The sequence below is a fragment of the Balaenoptera borealis genome, assembly GCF_965194805.1.
Source record: "Balaenoptera borealis genome assembly, chromosome: 13".
NCBI classification, from domain to species: Eukaryota; Metazoa; Chordata; class Mammalia; order Artiodactyla; family Balaenopteridae; genus Balaenoptera; species Balaenoptera borealis.
In genome coordinates, this window is record NC_138870.1 from 98,974,265 (window position 1) to 98,991,636 (window position 17,372).

General features: G+C 45.2%; 1 protein-coding gene across 1 annotated transcript in view; it reads left to right on the plus strand.

Moving 5' to 3' along the window:
- The window catches only part of XRCC6 (X-ray repair cross complementing 6), a 29,097-nt gene extending 17,904 nt beyond the window's left edge, over nt 1-11,193 (plus strand). Inside the window, exons 10-13 of the mRNA XM_082351427.1 lie at nt 1,129-1,258; nt 2,436-2,536; nt 6,840-6,953; nt 10,774-11,193. Of these exons, the coding sequence (XP_082207553.1) occupies nt 1,129-1,258; nt 2,436-2,536; nt 6,840-6,953; nt 10,774-10,970 (542 nt within the window). The 3' untranslated portion in view covers nt 10,971-11,193. The remainder of the gene's footprint in view (nt 1-1,128; nt 1,259-2,435; nt 2,537-6,839; nt 6,954-10,773) is intronic.
- Nucleotides 11,194-17,372: the final 6,179 nt, after the last annotated feature.

Below are 17,372 nucleotides of genomic sequence, written 5' to 3' on the forward strand. Positions count from 1 at the left end.
GGCTCGAACCCGTGCCCCCTGCATTGGCGGGCTGATTCTTAACCACTGCGCCACCAGGGAGTCCCATCCTTACTCTTTAGCCATGCTAATAAAAATTATAAAGTAAGTCTTTGAATGTGTTACATTTCCAACCCTGGTCATCTGAATGCTCAGGAACACCTTTTATGTCAGTTCTTAGGCTTTGTCTCTCAGCTCTGTGCTGGTGAAGCAGCGGCTCTCCAAGCCCCATTTCTCCTTTGCCAGTGGGCTCTCGGTGAGGCTCTGTCAGTAGTGGGCGCTAGAGGGAGACATTAGGGCCGTGGAGAGCTACGAGACTTCCTCTTGCTCAGTGCTGTTGGCATTGCCAGCAAGGGCTCTTCACCTGGCAGCAGCAGTGGGTTCCAGTCTCTAGATTTTTCAGTCTTTCTAGAACCCGTCAGCAACTGGACAGGGTCAGGCTGGTAACCCTTACCTCTTCCCTTCTAGCACATGGTGGGGGCTGGGGAGCAAAGGGGAGAGGTTGAAGCTCAGAGGAGGGGCCGGCAGAGTTGGATGTAGCCCTCCAGGGAGGGGCACTGTCCACCTGGTTCTGGGTGTATGGAAAAAGCTGGCGGCTGGAAGCTGGCTGGGGCGCCACTGGCAGGAACAGGAAGTACCTGAGGAGGAGCACTCCTTTCAGGTCCCCCTCTGGAGACTCCAAAGGGAGTCTGCTAGGCAGATGCTAACGGGAATCAGCTGGTAAAGGAGAAATGGGATTTGCAGGGTCCCAGCTCCAGCAGCACAGCACGCAGAAGGGTGCATTGGAGCTGAGAAAAAAACGACAGCTCAGGAGACTTCCCTGGTGGCGCAGTGGTTAAGAATCCGCCTGCCAATGCAGGGGACACCGGTTCGAGCCCTGGTCTGGGAAGATCCCACATCCCGCAGAGCAACTAAGCCCGTGTGCCACAACTACTGAGCCCATGCGCCGCAATGAGAGAGAAGCCCACCGCGCTGCAACAAAGATCCTACTTGTCTCAACTAAGACCCAACGCAGCCAGAAGTAAAATTAATTAATTTAAAAAAAAAAGGAAGAAAAACGATAGCTCAGTGACTGAAACCTTTTGTTGAGTCAAATCTCCGAAAACATATCTTTCTTTCTTTCTTATTCAGGCTTCCAGCTCATCTTCTTGCCCTATGCTGATGACAAACGGAAGGTGCCCTTTACTGAAAAAGTCATGGCAAACCCAGAGCAGGTAGACAAGATGAAGGCTATTGTTCAGAAGCTCCGCTTCAAGTACAGGTGAGTGATGGGTCATTCACAGGCTTTCTTCTGGAACTGCCTCCTGTGTTGAAGGTTGTACTGGAGATTTGAGTTAAGCATAAACCAAGAGAATGTGATTTTATTCTTTTCCATTAACTGATAGATAATTAGTCTTTAGAAGCTATAGGGAGAGTGGAAGTTCTTTTATTGAAGGCTCTGGAATTGTGCTGTTTACAGCTGGTTGACCTGCTGTGTTGTGCTTAGAAAGACAGGTTAGTTAGTTGAACAAGCTCCGCAAAGCAGCAGTAAGGAGAAGATTCTTGGTTGGCCTTCTCCTTGATTGTTTGTTGTCACACGGTGAGTAAAAGCAAGTAAATCCAGTGTAAATTGTCATGGGGTTGAAAAAATGATTATATAATGCACATAGACCATCTCCCAGAACCTGCATAAGGTGACACCAAACATAATTTTTTTCACATTTCATCTTTTGTCTCTGGGCTACTTCCCTAACTCTGCCTACCTGTGGGCAAAATGATCTTCCTTCTCCAAAGGAAACCTCCTGGTGTAGTCCTTTGTTGGGCAAATGGAAGCATTGTTAAGGTTCTACCATGTGCCGTGCACTGTTCTAGATACAACTCCGACAGTATCTCATTTATTCTTCATGAGAACCCTGAAAGTTTTGGTGCCCATTTTACAGGTAAAGAAACTGAGGCTTAGAGGAGTGAGGCAGCTTGCCCAGACTCACCCAGCTAGAAGGAACTGGAGCCAGGATTCAAGTCTAGGACTGTATGCCTCTAGATTCTTTCTGTCTTTACTTTCATGTTGCTATCGAGTATGGGAAGAAAGAATACTCAGGTTCGTTATCTCCCCACCTCCCACCATCCCTCTGTTGTGTTTTCTCTGTACTTACCTCCTCTGGCCCTGCCTCCTCTGTTTCTGTCTCTGTCCACAGCTTCCAGTGACAGACAGGTGGGCAGGTATTGTTTTGCTTTAAAATTTGCTTTTGGATCCCTAGCATCGGACAATAAAGTGAAAATTGGAAAGAGAGAAGTTGATTCAAGAGATAAGATTCCCAACTGTTTTACCTGGGGTGTATTTCTCAGCTGACCTTGGGCCTGCACTGCCTCTGTTGGGTTTTTAACTTTGTTATTTTATTTTTAAAATGTTTAAATTTTTATTTTTTAATTTATTCATGTCACTGTTAATGTTTTAACAGAAGTGACAGCTTTGAGAACCCAGTGCTGCAGCAGCACTTCAGGAACATGGAGGCCCTGGCTTTGGATTTGATGGAGCCTGAACAAGCCGTGGACCTGACACGTAAGGAGGCCGTGACTGAGTTGAGAACTTCTTTTCATGGGAGGCTTTCGTGTCGATTTTACTCTGGACCAGTAATATGGATGCATTTCCTAGCACCCTCTAAGTACACAAGCTTGTGGTCCAGATCATCTCTGCCTGAGAGATTTCCTAGACCAGCTTAGATTGCCTGGGAACGGGTTTGGCCGATTCTGCAGTAAGAGGAGGAGAAAGTGCCAGGCTTCTGAGACCTGCCTCTGAAGTAGACCATCCATGACTACATTTTGGTAAAAGTTAAAAACAACAATCTGCAACATTTACGGAGTGCTTACTGTGTGCCAGGCCTTGTTGTCCTGTGTGTTGACTCATTTATTCTGCATGACTATGAGGTAGGTTCTGTTACTGTCCCTGGTTTGCAGAGAAGGGAGTGATTTGCCCAAGGCACTAAGTAGTAAGTGGTGGCTGTCAGCGCAGAATCCAGTGAGTCTGGCCCAGAGCCCTTGCTCTGAACCACTATGCTTACCTTACTGCTGCTCCGTCAGATGGCGTGCTCTGCCCTGGGAAAATGGACCTCGTTACCCAGCATGGAGGACATTTGCCTGGCCTCCCAGGCTGAGGTGCTCTGAGCTCCCTTCTGGTCCCTTTCTGGATTGTGGTTCTCTCATGTACTTCATAAGAGGATGCGTGAAGTTTAGCGATGTAAGTGAATACCCCCTGGAAAACAGATTGGATTTAATGAAGACTCTTGACAGAGGTTGAAAAGATCAGAACAGTTAGTTCGGCCTGCTTAGCTTCCCAGTTATTATTGATCTCTTTCATGTAGCGCCAGCATTAAAAGCATAAGAGTTATTGGACGTGTCATGGTGGTGACTGTCAGCTGGGCCTGGCAGAAGAAGAACCCTTGAGTGAGGCAGCCCATCTCTTCCTTTATGGCCTTTAGGCAGATCAGGAAGTAAATTGCCTAGTCTCTAGCAAGATGGCTAGGGACACAGACTTTGGAAACACCCGATGTAGGTAGATTTGAATCCCAACTCTCTGGCACTTATTAAATTGTGTGGCCTTGGAACAATACTTAATCTCACTGAAGCCCAGTTTCCTTATTGGTAAAATGGGGATAATGATCTGTCCTTACAAGGTGTTAACAAAATATAGGCCCTGACACTCGGGAAGGTGCTCAGAACACAGTTGTTCTCCTTTATTCCACAGCCGTGTGCTCTACTTCCTCGCTAGCGCCTCAGCCTCTTGCATTCTCTCTTCTGGCCCTATACTTTTTGGGAGAAAGTCTTGTTTTCTCTTTCTACTTCTATTTTTCAAAAACAATTTTGGCTGCTGTAGTGCTTCCTATAAGCTAAATGTCTCAGGTTCCTGTCTTTAGCCCTTTCTTCTCTCCTTTCTGTTGGTTATGTTATCCACTCCCATAGCCTCAAGTATGACCTCATGTCCACAACCCCCAAACCTGTATCTCCAGCCCTGTCCTTTCCTGTAAGCTCTGGCCAAAGCTTCCAGCTGCCCAGGTGACATCTACTGAAGGCCCTGGGTATCCTAATGCTCAAACATGTGACCCCTTTGACTCTTTGTTCTTTCACATCCCTCACTCACTTTTTTTTTTAATACATTTATTTATTTATTTATTTTTGGCTGCGTTGGGTCTTTGTTGCTGCACGCAGGCTTTCTCTAGTTGCGGGGAGCGTGGGCAACTCTTCGTTGCGGTGCGGTGGCTTCTCTCGTTGTGGAGCACAGGCTCTAGGGCGCACAGGCTTCAATAGTTGTGGCACACGGGATCAGTAGTTGTGGCTCGCGGGCTCTAGAGTGCAGGCTCAGTAGTTGTGGCGCACGGGTTTAGTTGCTCCGTGGCATGTGGGATCTTCCCGGACCAGGGCTCGAACCTGTGTCCCTCGCATTGGCAGGCGGATTCTTAACCACCGCGCTACCAGGGAAGTCCCCCTCGCTCACTTTTTTTTTTTTTTTTTTTTAAGTGTATTCTAATTAATTAATTAATTAATTTATGGCTGTGTTGGGTCCCCGTTTCTGCGCGAGGGCTTTCTCCAGTTGCGGCGAGCGGGGGCCGCTCCCCATCGCGGTGCCCGGGCCTCCCACCATTGCGGCCCCTCCCGTTGCGGAGCACAGGCCAGACGCGCAGGCTCAGTAGTTGTGGCCCACGGGCCCAGTTGCTCCGCGGCATGTGGGATCTTCCCGGACCAGGGCTCGAACCTGTGTCCCTCGCATTGGCAGGCGGATTCTTAACCACCGCGCTACCAGGGAAGTCCCCCTCGCTCACTTTTGATCAAACGTGTCTGCTTCTCTGTGACACAATGATAAGGCTTTCTTTTAATAAATAACTTATCAAAGACTCAAAATTGTTTTCTTACTTTCTTCTTTTGGCTTTGTCACACCATACTGTTTTTTTCTCCTATGCCTGTGGAGACCCTAAGACTTCTTTGCTGGACCTGCTTCCCTTTTTTCTCCTCTAACATGGAAGTGTGCTGGGTGATCCTGGGCACCATCTTTCTCTGTCCTCTCACCTCTCCCTGCATGGCCTCATCAGGCTACATCAGTGGCTCTAAGTGTGGTCCCTGGTCCAGCAGCACTGGCATCTCCGGGGAACTTGTCAGAAATGCACATTTTGAGCCCTACCCCAGGCTTACTGAATCTGAAACTCAGGTCGAGGCCCAGCAATGTGTGTTTTATTTTACTGTATTTGGCCATGCTGCGTGGCATGTGAGATCTTAATTCCCCGACCAGGGGTCGAACCCATGCCCCCTGTATTGGAAGCTCAGAGTCTTAACCACTGGACCGCGAGGGAAGTCCCCAGCAACATGTGTTTTAACAAGCCTTCCCAGTGATTCTGAGACATGCCACTGCCTCTAGCATATTGGTTCTCAACTTTGGCTATACAGCAGAATCATCTGGGGGACTTAAAAAAAAAATCTGGCTCTTTAGGCCTCACCCCAGACCAATTAAATCAGAATCTCCTGGGCATCAGTACTCTTTAAAAGTCCCCAGGTTGAGAACCAAAGCTCTAGTAGAGACTCCTGTAACCTGGAACATGGGGCTTCTGACACGGCGGGAGCGCAGTTTGACGGTGACGTTCTGCCGTCTTGTAGGTACATACACCACAGGGCAGGAGCTCCCCTGTGTACTTTGCAAACGTGGTCACATGAGGTGAGACATTCATCTCATCACCCTTGCCCTTGATATGACCCAGCTCTCAGCAAAAGCTCTACAAGCTATATAGTTGTAAGAAAGGAAATAAAAATATTATCTTTCCCCCAGAGCTTCCTTTGCCTATTGCATTTGCCTTGGGGAATGCTCCTGCCATCCCAACCACTCACCTCCTCCCCCGCCCACCCCCACACCTTTTATTCCATCAGTAAGACCTGCCAGTGCTGTCACTTCTCAAGATACAGTCCCATTGCCACCCCCCAGCCCCCCGCCGCCCCACTCACACACACTGCTTCAGCCTTCTGTCTCACCTTCCGTCAATTCATACTCTACACAGCTGGCAGGCAGGGTGATCTAAGACGTCCATCTGATCACGTCGCTCCCCTGCTCATAGACCTTCAACGTTTCCCTGCTGCTTTTAGGATAAGGCCTAATTCCTGGGCAGGCATTCGAGGCTTCCATGACCTCGCCATGCTTGTCTTTCTAGCCTCCTTGCTGGTCCTGCCCATCTCATGCCCTGCCTGCAAGCTGTGTGTCACTGGCTGTCTCTCACCCCTGTGCCTTCTGCTTAGACTAGTATCTGCCTGAGGAGGGACACTCGGCTTGCGAGACTGCGCTGCACAGAGTCCTTCCTGACCCCTCCTGGGTTCCATCGTACCCTGTACGGTCCCTTTCTTCATGGCACTGTGCAGCTCTATTGCATTGGTGTTTTTACCACCTCCTTATGCCACGTGGACTGTAAGCCCTGAGGGTACAGACTCTTGTTTGAATCCACAGGGTCTAGCCCGGTTCTCAACTCTACCGCTTCCCAGCTGTTTGACTTCAGGAAAGTCATATAACGTCTCTGATTTCCACCTCTGTAAAACGGGAAGGCAGGTTTACCTACCCCAGAGATTGTTAGGAGGATTAAATAAAAATAATAAGTTTAAAGCATTTAGGAGAGTGCCTGGTTGTCAAAAGTGCTCATTAAGTACAATTGTTAAAAACTACTTGGTAAATGTTAGACTTTTAGCAAATGTATTCATGGCCAGCTCAGCTGCCTTGTGGACCCTCCCCCATCTCAGCAATTAAGTATTTTCTCCTCCGGTCCCAGTAGAGTTGGACTGGATAGGAAGGCAGGGCTTGTGACTTGACAGGCCACTCTTCTTGTGTTTTTATTTTCTAGTGCCCAAGGTTGAAGTAATGGACAAAAGACTGGGCTCCCTGGTGCATGAGTTTAAGGAGCTTGTCTACCCGCCAGATTACAATCCTGAGGAAAAAGCTCCCAAGCGAAAGCAAGGTAAGGAGCTCGGTGTGGACGTTCAGCGGGTTTTTGGGGGGTTTTTTTGGTTTTGTTTTGCTTTGTTTGTTGTTTTTTTTGGCCACGCATGCGGCTTGCAGGATCTTAGTTCACTGACCAGGGATTGAACCCGGGCCCTCAGCAGTGAACTGGTGGAGTCCTAACCACTGGACCGCCAGGGAATTCCCAGTGGGTTATTTTTTAAAGTTGCCTTTATAGTCCTATCACAGAGGATAATGTCCTTTCAGAAATTGCTATACAAACCTACATATTTACAAACACAACATATTTCAGCACAAATGGAACAATATTCACATTATTTTCTAGTTTATTTTGTTACTCAGCTGTATATGTTGGACAGGTATTTATATCTACACTCACGTATCTACCTAATTAAAAAAACATAAGGCTACAGAGTACTTCATTGGATAGATATACACAATTTATCCAACCAGACCTTTACTGATGGATGGATATACTGCAGTGAACAGGAACCACCATTGCATACTGGTGTGAGCAGTTACACAGCATAAATTCTTAGCAGTGGAATTGCTGGGTCAAGGTGTAGACATTTAAATTCTGATAAGAATTGCCAGTTTGCCTCGGAAAAAGTGATGCAACTTATACCCTATCCAAGAAGGGATGGGTTTGTTTCCCTACACTCTCACCAATTGTAGACTTTATATACTTTAAAAATTATATATTCACAAAAAAATAATAGAGGGAAAATGTATCCTGTTTTGATTTGCAGTTCTTCAGTTATGAGTAAGATGTAGTTTTACTGGACTGTTTTTTTTTCCTGTGAACTCCCCAGTTTGGGGCTTTAACCATTTTTCCTACTAGACTGTCCTTTTTCTTACTGCTGGACCCAAAATATCTTTACCGCGACTCTCACATTTTTCAGGACAGCACGTTGTGAATTCGTCAGCATTCAGGAATAATTCTGTCTTAGGTTGTAATCCTTTTGGCTATCTTTGCTCAAGTAAAGCCAAATTTGGGCCTTGCTTGCCCCCGAGACCCATGAGGAAGTGGAGCTATGAGAGGGTAGGTTTGTGGTCATCGCGCTTTCTCCCTTTTGCATCAGAAGTGATTCCTCCAGTGCCCTGTGTGCTGTCATAACTTTTCACACCTGCGTGAGTGTGATTTATGTATTTGTTTATCTCACTCAGCCTGCATGTTCTTATCACCTAGCATGGTGCCTTGGTACTGACAAGGTGCTCTGTAAATCCTTTTTGTTTTGTTTTGTTTCCAGTTTTATTGATACATAGTTGACATACACCATTGTATAAGTTTAAGGTGTACAACATAATGGTTTTCTTAAAAATAAATTTATTTATTTATTTTTTAAATTTTTGGCTGCATTGGGTCTTCGTTGCTGTGCAGGCTTTCTCTAGTTGCGGTGAGCAGGGGCTAGTCTTCATTGCTGTGCACGGGCTTCTCATTGCGGTGGCTTCTCTTGTTGCGGAGCACGGACTCTAGGCGCGTGGGCTTCAGTAGTTGTGGCATGTGGGCTCAATAGTGTGGCGCATGGGCTTAGTTGCTCCGCGGCATGTGGGATCTTCCTGGACCAGGGATCGAACCCATGTCCCCTGCATTGGCAGGCGGATTCTTAACCACTGCACCACCAGGGAAGCCCCTACAACATAATGATTTGACTCACATATATCATGAAAAGATGACCACAGTAGGTTTAGTGAACATCCAGCATCTCATGTAGATACAACATTAAAGAAATAGAAAAAAAATTTTTTTTTCCTTGTGATGAGAACTCTTAGGATTTACTCTCCTAACAATTTTCATATGTAACATACAGCAGTTTTCATTATCTTTATCACATTGTACATTCCATCCCTAGTACTTCTTTATTCTATAAGTGGAAGTTTGTACCTTTTGACTGCCTTCATCCAGTTCCCCTTGCCCCTACTCCCCACTTCTGGTAACCACAAATCTGATCTCTTTTTCTATGAGTTTGTTTGTTTGTGAAGTATTATTGACCTCCAACACAATGTTAGTTTCTGGTACATAGCATAGTGATTCAATATTGCTATACATTTCAAAATGATCACTACAATAAGTCTAGTTGTCATGTGTCACCATACAAAGATGTTACATAATTATTAACTATATTCCCCACAGTTTACATTTCATTCCTGTGACTCATTTATTTTGTAACTGAAAAAAGCTTATACTTCTTAATCTCCCTCACCTATTTCTCTCCTCCCCCCAGCCCGCCCTGGCACCCACCTGTTTGTTCTCTGTATCTATGACTCTGTTTCTGTTTGGTTATGTTTTTTCATTTGTTTTGTTTTGTAGATTCCACATATAAGTGAAATCATATAGTTTTTGCCATTCTCTGTCTGACTTATTTCACTTAGTATAATGCACTCTAGGTCCATCCGTGTTGTCACAAATAGCGAGATTTCATTCTTTCTTATGGTTAATATTCCATTGCATATATGTGTACCACATTTTCTTTATCCATTCATCTATTTATGGGCACTTAGGTTGCATCCATATCTTGGCTGTTGTAAATAATGCTGCAGTGAACATAGGGGTGCATGTATCATTTTTATTAGTGTTTTGTATTTCTTCAAATAAATATCCAGAAGTGGAATTGCTGGCTTGTATGATAGTTTTGTTTTTAATTTTTGAGGAATCTCCATACTATTTTCCATTAACCAATTTACATTACCACCAATGGTACATGAGGGTTCCCTTTTCTCCACTCTTGTTATTTGTTGTCTTTTTGATAATAGCCATTCTGACAGGTGTAAGGATATCTCACTGTGGTTTTGATTTGCATTTCCCTGATGATTAGTGATGTTGAGCATCTTTTCATGTGCCTGTTGGCCATCTGTATTGTCTTCTTTGGAAAAATAGCCTTTCAGGTCCTCTTCCCATTTTCAGTTGGGTTGTTTGTTTTTTTGATGTTGAGTTGTATGAGTTCTTTGCATGTTTCAGATATTAACCTCTTGTCTGGTATATCATTTGCAAATATCTTCTTCCATTCAGTAGGCAACCTTTTTGTTTTGTTGATAGTTTCCTTTGCTGTGTGAAAGCATTTTAGTTTGATATAGTTCCATTTGTTTATTTTTGCTTTTGTTTCCCTTGCCTGAGGAGACATATCCAAAAATATATTGCTAAGACTAGTGTCAAAGTGCATACTGCCTGTGTTTTCGTCTAGAAGTTTTATGGTTTCAGGTCTTACATTTAATCTTTAATCTATTTTTTAATCTTTAAAAAAATCTTTAATCTATTTTGAGTTTTTTTAAAAATATGGTCTGAGAAAGTTTGATTCTTTTGCACGTAGCTGTCCAGTTTTCCCAACACCATTTATTGAAGAGGCTGTCTTTTCCCCATTGTATATTCTTGCTTCCTTTGTCATAGATCTATTACCCATATAAGTGTGGGTTCATTTCTGGGCTCTCCATCTGTTTCATTGACCTATGTGTCTTGTTTTTGGGCCAATATCATACTATTTTGATCACTGTAGCTTTGTAGTATAGTTTGAAAGTATAAATGCTTTTCCAATGAAGAAAGGAAGGAAGGAATGACTTGCTCACCCAGAGTGATCAGCAGTTTTGGGTAAACTGATAGGACTCACTACTTTTAACTCCCTCCTAGACGTGATACATTTTTTTGTGTTTAACTGAAGCTGCCTTATCAAGACACCTGTCTTCCCCATGGTGTTCTAGGTCGGCATCACAGCTTTATGGAAGATGGTTAACTGCAGCCCAGATCATATGAGGGCCCCCGTGCAGTATAGCTGGGATCCCACTGGTAGCATTTCCAATCACTCCCACCTGACCTGTTTCCCCAGGTGATGAAAATTCTGGAAGCAAAAGACCCAAGGTGGAGTTATCTGAAGAGGAGCTGAAGGCCCACGTCAGCAGGGGCACACTGGGTAAGCTCACTGTGCCCACACTGAAGGAAGCCTGCAGGGTGTACGGGCTGAAGAGCGGGACGAAGAAGCAGGAGCTGCTGGATGCGCTCACCAAGCGCTTCCAGAAGGCCTGACCAGAGACCATACAGCCAATTACCCTTCCACATTGCAGCCAGGCTGCCTGGTTTTGTTTTTATCAAGTTAAAACATGTTTCTCCTGAGCCAGGAAGAGTCTGCCTGACAGAAGCCAAGGACTTTGTTTATGAGACTTTCTCTTGTCATGGAGATAGCGTTGCCATCTCACTTTGCTGTGCCTTACTCTACTGTCTGAATAAAGAGCCCTGACTTTGTACTATATATTGGTCTGTAGTGTAAAAGAGAAAGATGTGTCTGCCTTGCATCCAAAGATGCCATTGGCTGTTAGCTTAATTTTCTCTCCCGCTGGGAATGCATTTCATCACAATGGAAACAAAATAAATATCAGTGAGGGTAGGGGAGAGTGTGACAATTAAGGACAGGTGAACATAGTTTAGGAATGACAAGCCCTAGTAAGGTTATATTCTCCTGATCCTCTGTCCTCCCACCTGTTTTCCTTTAAATGTGTCATATGAAGATCTAAAGATCAGATTTCAGAATAACGAGGCAACATTTCTAATTCTGGTACCACTTGCTTCATGAGTAAATAGCAACCCCCCCTCATGTTGTATTTTCTTAATGTGACATTCAAGTATATGAAGAAGAGATACACGTTTTCTGTTGCTCTGAGAGTTTGGGTTGCAGTGTAAGTGAAATGAGTTATTCCTGTTATTTTCAGGGGTGCTGTAGGAAGTTCAAGAAGATACGGAGAGGTTCGATGGGAGAAGGGAAAAAGGAAGGGTCCTAATGTCAGGAAAAGGGGAAGAGGAGGGCAGTGTCTCTCTTTGTTTTCTTCCCCTTCCCATCCCTCTATCCTCCCTGCCCCTTTCCTGCTCTTTCTGCAGCTATTGCTTTTGAAGAATAAGCCTGAGAGAAGGAAGGAGATGGAAGGGTTTTTATCCTCTGAGGATGGCTTGTAGGTCCTGTGTCTTTCAAAACTAGAATGAGCATTTCATGAGGTGAGTGTTGGAGGGGTCAGATTACTCTTGGAAGAGATTTTTCAGTTTTGGATTCTTTGCTCTGATTTTTATAAGGTTTTTTTTTTTTTTAACTTCTTTTTGCTTGTTTTTGTTTGGAAAGGAGATGTTATATTCTTGTTTGGATTTCTTTCCTTATCTGGGGGAGAGTGAAAATAATTCTCCAATTAGAAGAGATGCCTTTGAGGATACAGCAAAATAATGCAAAACCATTTAATATAGTACGTATTCATTCTTGTTGAGAAATAAGACCATCCCCGTTAAGTGAAGCATGCTTGGAAACTCTGGGTTCTAGAGAGGGTTACTAATACCACAAAGGTAGATTAGAATCAGGCTAGTCACCATAAGTAGGAGGGTAAGAATGAGTAACCACTGCTGGGCCTTTGTTTTCAAGCCTGGATTTCTTGGCTAGTGAGGAGGAAACTTAGTGAGTCCCAGGCTTTTCTGTGCACTCCTGCAGGACCTTACCCAAGTCTAGGCTCCTTCTCCTCTGTTCTCCTATTTACAAAATGGAGAGAAGAAAAGAGTTCAAGGGTCCAACAAAACACCAGTAATGTGAATGATGTTAGAAAAATAACCACCGAGGTCTGTGATAAAGAGCAACGGTGTGATCTCAGTTTCTCTGTAAATTAATGATGCTTGCCTTCTCTGCTCTTGAGCTCCCCAGGAGAGAAACATCATGTCCAGACATAATCTGGTTGGGCTTTTGTAAGCTCACAAGTCAGATTTAGTAAATTTGCATCTTGGCTCCATCACATACGTACAAGTGACCACCGGCAATTTACCTGGCATTTTCAAGCCTCAGTTTCATCATTTATAATAAGAATAATAATGTGGAATGGGGAAAATAAATGAGAAAACATGTAAATGGGCACGGTGCTCAATACGCACTAACTCTTAACTTCTCCGGCTGCGAACACGCTTTGCTCCTGCAGGTGCTGGTGACGTGCGGCCAATGATTGGACGAAACGGCCTGCGCATGCGCGCCGCAGACCTGGCAGCTAGGAGCGGCGCGGGTAGGGAAGGACAGGGAGGTGCATCCGCCTCCGAGCGGCCGGGCCGGGGGGAGCGGGGGGGAGCGGGGGGTGGGGTGGGGGCCGGGGTGGGGGGGCAAGAGCTGGAGAGCATGGACGGATGTTTGGCCAAAACTGCACCAAACAAGCATATGTGCATAGGTGCATATGCCTCCGGTCTGAATGCAGAGGGAACATCTCCTGTAATTTTTGTTTTTAATATTTATTTGGTTGCGCTGGGTCTCAGTTGCAGCTTGGGGGCTCCTTAGTTGCAGCTCACCGGCTCCTTAGTTGTGGCATGCGAACTCTTAGTTGCGGCATGCATGTGGGATCCTAGTTCCCTGACCAGGGATCGAACCCTAGTCCCCTGCACTGGGAGCACGGAGTCTTAACCACTGTGCCACCAGGGGTGTCCCTGTAATGTTTAGTTGTTTTTGTTTTGTTTTTTAAATTTTTATTTTTTGGCTGCATTGGGTCTTCCTTACTGCACGCAGGCTTTCTCTAGTTGCAGCAAGCAGGGTCTGCTCTTCACTGTGGTGTGCAGGCTTCTCATTGCAGTGGCTTCTCGTCGTGGAGGACAGGCTCTGGGCACGCGGGCTTCAATAGTTGCGGCACGCAGGCTCAGTAGTTGTGGCACTCAGTAGTTGTGGCTCGTGGGCTCAGTAGTTGTGGTTCGCGGGCTCTAGAGCGCAGGCTCAGTAGTTGTGGCGCACGGGCTTCGTTGCTCTGCAGCATGTGGGATCTTCCCGGACCAGGGCTCGAACCCATGTCCCTTGCATTGGCAGGCGGATTCTTAACCACTGTGCCACCAGGGAAGTCCTGTAATGTTTAGATTTAATGTATTATTAAAAAATTAGAAGAAAAGTAAAGCAGGACCATGAAATCTGGGAGAGATTAGTCATCCACTTCCTCTCCCTCCCCCTCAAACAGAAATTCCAACCTCAAATGCGTTTTGGAGGGAAAGCACACACCTGTTATTCTCGACCAGGAGCTATGATGACTATCCAGCCTTTCTGGTTTGAGCCCAAACTATCCCTGAATGTGTAATCTTCATCATAACTAACTGCCTCATATATGAAAGCCAGTCCTCCCCAGAGTTTACTTCTGGGCACTCAAGCAGCTGGGACCCTCTCACCTGTGGGCCCTGCTAGCACTTCCGGCATTCTCTGTCACCAGAGCAATTTTGACATGGTCATATTTATTGCTGCTGTTTTGACAAGACCTCCTCACCTTTTCATCATCTGCCTCCCAACCTTAGTTGTCTATTGCTGTGTAACAAATTACCCCCAAAACTATTGGCTTGAAAACAACAATGACCACATATTATCTCTCACCATTTTTGTAGATAAGGAATTTGGGAAAGAAGAGGCTGGGTGGTTCTGACTTGAAGTCAATCATGAGGCTACATTCAAGATGTTGCCCAGGGCTGCTGTCATCTGAAAGCTTGACTGAGGCTGGAGGATCCACTTGCAGGGAGGCTGTATTAAACACGTTTTTAATTTTCTGTATCTTATGTTTTGACATAAGCTGGGGGGCCTTACAAACGGATGGAGAGACTGCTCCTCCCAGGGCTAGCTAGTTACTAAAGACAGTTAACAACTTACTTGGGAGCATACCTCTCATGCAAGCCAAGCACCTCCTTTATCTACGTCACACACCAAGCCAGTATTGCCCTTGCCTTAAATTATCAGGGCAGGGTACCAGGCAACTAGAGACCACCCTTATAGCCCAAAGCCCACCAGAATTGTTCAAACTAGCCAGTCCTAAGCTGTTTACTCTGCCCTGCCTTGCCTTTGCCAAAGAAACCCCAGTACAGGCTGTGGCCTAAGCTTTCCCCTTGCTCCTGCTTCTGCTGCCTGACCAAAAGCTGGTGTTTTCCCTGTGGTCCTGCATGGCACACCAGCACCCTTCTCTTGGGAAAAGTAATAAATTCTTCTTTCAGTAGTACCAGCTTCTCCATGTCATCACTCAGTCACCTCTATAAATTAAAATCCCTCAAGTACAAATGAGATAGACTCACTTCCTACAGCTGGCAGTTGGTGCTGACTTTTGGCTAGAGGCCTCAAGGCACTTTCCACAGGCTGCTTAGAAGTCTTTATAATATGGCATGATTTCTGTCATAGTCAGTGATCCAGAGACATGAAGGCAGAAGCTGCAATGTCTTTTATAGAAACTTGAAAGTCACATGTCATTCCATAATACTTGGTCCTGCAGCTAGACCAGCTCTGAGTTGGTGTAGGCTGGTCTCAGAGCATTCACACAGAAGGGCATGAATTCTGCAGGGTGCCTGTGTGTGTCACTGGGGACCATTTTGGAGGCTGGCTGCCACAGGGTATCATGGAAAATACTGACTTGCTACTTAAAAATTTTTTTCCTTCAGGAAACAAGCAATTATACCCCCCCCCCCCCGCCAAGCAGATATATCTGCTAAAGCACATTCTTGACTTTTCAAAATGTAACTTAGCTGACACTGAGAAGAGGGACCCAGGGATACTAAGTGCCTAGAACAAGCTCCTCTCCCTCCCTTCCTCATCACATCAGTTTGGGATTAAAGATAATGGAAATGCATTGTTTAGTACTTAAGAATACTACGAATGAATAATTTCTTTAACACGACCATTACTGTTAATGTAAAAATATTCCTTAATCATAGGTCCTCTTGAGAAAACGGTTTCAGGAAACTTATTCTAAAACAGAAATTCCTAACCAGTGTTTGAGGTCAGAGGACCCTTTGAGGCCTAATGGATTCTCTCTCCAAAATAAAATGTTTACACACAAAAATTTGCAACCTACTTTATAGGTGGCTGAATGGAAATTACTAGATTTCCTTCTTGCTTGCATGTCTAGGCTTTAGGAATTATTCATTCTACACTTTTGGAACATCAGTGTTAGGGCACTGCTGCAGGTGCTAGGGGATCACAGTCACACAAGTTCCTAACGAGGGCAATAATCAGAAAACAACCTCAGATATTAGCTAAGGACAAGTTAAAAAACAATGTTACAGTGCTAGGGGTAAAGGAAACATGAGATGAGGTAGCTAGGAAAGGCCCTTAAAAAGTGGTACTTGAATTACGACTAGCATGAGGAGAAAGCCACTAGTGCAGTAAAGGAATACCAAGTACAAAGAATCTGAGAAACAGATTTGAAGTGTTCAAGAAACCAAATATGAAACACTGAGCAAAGATAGAACATGGCAGAGAGGCAGACATAAGACACGTAGCAGAGCCGTTAGGAACAGGGAAAAGAGCCATAGTTTTTTCGGGTGATCACAAATCGATGCCCTGTCCTTTGAAGGCTTACGATGAAGCTGTGGCAACTAAGGTAACACTCCAGATGGACCCTAGAGATGAAGAGCCCAGGAGCCCTGCCCCAGCCCATTTCTCAGGGTTCTGGTGGGTATGCCCTAGTTTCCATCTAAGTGGAGGTTGGATTACCTTTTTTATTTTCTTCTAGCCATGCCCCATGGCTTGTGGGATCCTAGTTCCCTGACCAGAGATCGAACCTGGGCCCTTGGCAGTGAAAGCTCAGAGTCCTAACCACTGGACCACCAGGGAATTCCTGAGGCTGGATTACTTGATCTCTCTCCACCCCCAAATTACTTCAGTCTTTTAAGAGTATGATTGTAAAGATACATATACAACAAAAGAAAGTAAGTACTACCTCAGACTCCACCATCCACAGATAGAAAACTGCTTGGGGTGGGAGTGGGGGGGTATATAAACACTGGAGTGAGCTGGGGGAAATGACTAGCTCAGTAAGTACAGAACAGGCCTTAGCATGACAGGGTGATTTTAGGTTCCCTAGGAACCCACTGCTGGAGTGGTCACACTGGCCCAAGCTGGCCAAGAGTAAACTAAATGTAATCCATTCTCATTAATATGACCATTATGGTATCCAGCTGTTTGTACTTTGGAAGAAAATTTCTCAAGGTGGAGGAGGTATCAGGCTCTCGTGGTACTTTAAGATAGAGAGTAATGAGGCAGGTGAGGTGGCAGCAGCTTCAGTCAGCAATACCAATCTCCCCCACCCTCTAGCATGTGTGGAGGACTACTAGGAGCCCTAGTCCTGCAACAATGATTCTCAACCAGGGGTGACTTTGCCACCAGGGAACATTTGGCAATGTCTGGGGAGAAGGGGAAGGTTGCTAGTGACATCTAGTGGGTAAAGGCCAGGGAGGCTATTAAACACTACAACATACAGGGCAGCTGAGGTTGAGAAATACTGCTCTAGAGTGACAGCAACACCGCAATGACTGAACAAGACATTTTGAACTACCAGAAACCATCTGGTGGAGGTAATGGCTTTTCCACACCTTCTTGGTGAAAAGTTCCAGAAACTAGTAACCATTCTAATGCTTCATTCAAGTATTAGCTGGACTCCTAACAAGAATCACACTTTCTTTAAACTGGAG